Source organism: Orycteropus afer, unplaced genomic scaffold, assembly GCF_000298275.1.
Source record: "Orycteropus afer afer isolate SDZICR_OR568_19922 unplaced genomic scaffold, OryAfe1.0 scaffold00054, whole genome shotgun sequence".
Lineage (NCBI taxonomy): Eukaryota > Metazoa > Chordata > Mammalia > Tubulidentata > Orycteropodidae > Orycteropus > Orycteropus afer.
Window position 1 is genome coordinate 4,196,787 of NW_006921641.1, and position 3,434 is coordinate 4,200,220.

The 3,434-nt window shown below is 36.6% G+C and overlaps 1 protein-coding gene across 1 annotated transcript in view; it reads right to left on the minus strand.

Moving 5' to 3' along the window:
- SPAST (spastin) overlaps nt 1-3,434 on the minus strand; it is a 161,182-nt gene that overhangs the window by 14,358 nt on the left and 143,390 nt on the right. Inside the window, exon 15 of the mRNA XM_042780684.1 lies at nt 2,144-2,214. Within this exon, the coding sequence (XP_042636618.1) occupies nt 2,144-2,214 (71 nt within the window). The remainder of the gene's footprint in view (nt 1-2,143; nt 2,215-3,434) is intronic.

Genomic DNA, 3,434 nt, shown 5'->3' on the forward strand with positions numbered 1-3,434 from the left:
CTCATTATAAAAAATTACTTAGATAAAACCATTATATTAGAAGAAAAAGACATTAAGAGCATACATAATTCATAAATAGAATTAACATTCCTTGTTAGGAGTAACTGAGAGGAATTCAAATTCTTTGTATTATTGCTTGGGCATAATAAAGTTTACAAATTTAAGACTGAAAAGAATGCAACTTGGTCTTTACAAAAGCCATTAGTTTTTTTGTAAACCAACAACTTTTTCTGCTTATAGTAATGGCTAAAATGCTCTAAAAAATAAAAATGATTTATACATTAGCTACTATTTCTCTGTTCACTATTTGAAAAAGACTTCATGCCTCCTGTAACAAGAAATATGACTAAAATGTTTCACCCAGTTTCAAAATCTATCCCCACACAGTTGCATTTATTACTCTCCAAAGCAGCAGTTCTTAATTACTACTCTACTTAGTTTCACTGTGGGAGCTATGTTGCAAGCAATTTTTAACAAATAAAAGTTTGTGTATAATGTAGACCAGCAATACAAATTATAGCAGAAACTATGATAACATCTTATTTGACTGCATTCAGCTATACTTTTTTGAGTGAGAGAGAAAGGAAAAAGCTATGATTAGTTTTCTGGGAGTTGCATGTTCCATGTTCTATTATATCTCCATAGCCAGTAATGTGAGTACACAGTACATACTTGTGTGAAATGAGTTCCTTTATGTGGCCCTCTGCCTTGGTTCTTTGGGAAATCAGCTTGGAAGATTTTTCCCCTTTTACTTTCGCCCTATTTCTTTGGAGAAACAGGTTGGGTCGGGGGCTCCCAGGTTGTCTCTTACCCCAGAGCATTTGTTACTTTTGCCCAGGGGATTTCACATTTCCTTTATAAACTGTAAACAACTTGATGCTTTGATACTTTTCTCTGGCCCTGGGCTGCAGTCTGCCCTGTGACTGGTCTGTTTTACTACCTTGTAAGTTGTTCCTGTTACTTCCAAGTTGGTCCTGATACCAAGCTGTATCCTGTTGCTTCCCTAATAAGCCCCTAAACTGTGAGTGTGGTCTTTGAGCTCTGTCTGGCCACTGCAATGAATTATTGAACGCAGCAGAGAAGTAGAGAGTACTGTGGGAGAGATGGCTGGCATCATAAATGGTGAAGAAACTGAAGAGAAGAGGTACGTCTGACCTACACAGAACAGGAACCAGAGGTGAGCTGATTCGGATTCTTAGCCTTCACACATTTAAGCAATTCCTGATGCTACAACTCAATACGAGAGCATCACCTATCCACTGCCCATGCCGACAATGGAAAAGTAACTTAGGACATCTATTCTAAAGTGTTATCATAGTACAATTTAACATAACCTAAAAATAATCATGATATCAAGATCAACAAATTAACTTTGAACAAAATATAGCAATGAGGATGTATTTTGCTACAATTCCTTGAAAGATAACATACAGTATTAAAAATTTCTCTCACATGTTCCTGTGGAAATATTTAATTTCAAGTGGAATTAGAATATTGAAAAAATGCAGAAAACAGATAAGAACATTTTATAATTATTTTCTGCTTATTTGAAAAAGAGTTTTCTGCTGCTTACCCATTATCAAGTGGAATCCTGTTGTACACAACAGGCGTCATGGGCCAACAGCTTATGGCCTAGTTTTGTATGATATGCAAGCTAAGAATGGTTTTCACATTTTTAAAGGCTTGTGATGAAGAAGGAAAAGAAAAAAGGAGAAGGAGAAGAAGGGGAGCAGCAGTAGCTGCAGCAGCAGAAACCATATGTGGCCCAGAAAATGTATGCTGGCCCCTGTAGAGAGACTAGGAGCTCTGGTGGCACAATGTTTAAAGCTCTCAGCTGCTAACCGAAAGGCCATGGTCCAAACCCACCAGCCATGCTGCAGGAGGAAGATATAACAGTCTGCTTCCTTGGAAACTATGAGGCAGGTTTACTCTACCTATAGGGTTGCTGTGCGTTGGAACTGATTCAATGCAACAGTTTTGGTTTTTAAGGTTAATTTAGAGACTACTTAGTACAAGGGTTTCCACAAATACTGCTTCACTCCTTTCCTACTGATAATAAAAAAGATCTCTCAATAAGGGATTTAAATGTCTAAAGTGGTATATAATAAATAATTATAAATGTTTCAATCTCTTGTGCACCTACCTCGGATAGGCCCCAGTGCTGCATCTTTTGCCAAAGCTGTTAGATCACTTCCTGAGTATCCATCAGTCATTCTAGGAAGGGGAAGGAAAAACAGTAAGTTATGTTAATCTTTACAGATTTAAAATATCCATATAGTAAGATAAAAACTAGTTTGCCTTTCTCAGCAAACAAACAGCTTGCTGTAGTTTGATTTCAAGGCCAAAGAAAGGCCCACTTGGTAAAAACAAACAGAATAATCCACTGCTGGCTCCGTATAATGCCTTAACTTCTCATCATTAGAACCATTCCTTAGGCATATTATCGAGAGGAGGCTTGGTTAGATTCTAAACATGCCACCTGGAAAGGTACTATCTATAAGTCATTGTTCACATTGGTTACATGTGGTCACATAAACACAGTGACTTCTCTGTAAGTCAGTCTTATAACACTGACTTGATAAAATGAGGACCAAACTACATTTTTCTAAATACAAGGCAGAATGAAGGTCTGGTGTATTTAAGATACTGGCAAAAGAGTCACACCTGAATAGGATGCCACAGTAGATAGTGCTGAACAGCCAAAGGATTATAAAAAGGAACAGAAAAACCCAGGAGAGGAAAGGAGAAGAGGGAAATAAGACAGACAAGGAAAAAAAAATTTACTCATCATGTATCATGTTCAGCAACCACAGAGATCAAACACTATTAGCAGAATTCTTCTTGAAATGACAAAGGGACCTCAATTTTTCCAAGTATTTAATTTGTTCTTTTCTCATTGTTATCTGAGTTCAGGGTTCTTACTAAAATGATGAACTACTCACATATTTGTCAAATATTCTATATATGAGTTTCTTCAATAACTAAAAGAGTACATATCCCCTATCAGTTTCTACTTAACTACAGTGCTAATAAAAAAGTATAAAAATTAAAAACATATAGAATACGAAAGAACTAGTTTATATGTAAATATCTGTGTGGTAGGCAGATATAGTTTAAAATCACATTGCTATCACTTGTAAGTTTTAATAAATTTATGAAAAGATACTACTACTATCATTGCATATATAGGTCATAACTTGTAGAAGGCCTAGAAATTGAAGTATAGATAGGTGCCAAGTGTCTTAGTTATCTAGTGTTACTATAACAGAAACAGCAGAAGTAGATGGCTGTAACAAACAGAATTTTATTCTCCCACAATTTAGGAGGCTCTAAGTCTGAATCCACCAGCCACTCCTCGGAAGGAAGATGGGGCAATCTACTTCCGTAGTGATACTGCCTCGGAAACCCAAGGAGGGGTCGCTATGAGTCGGATC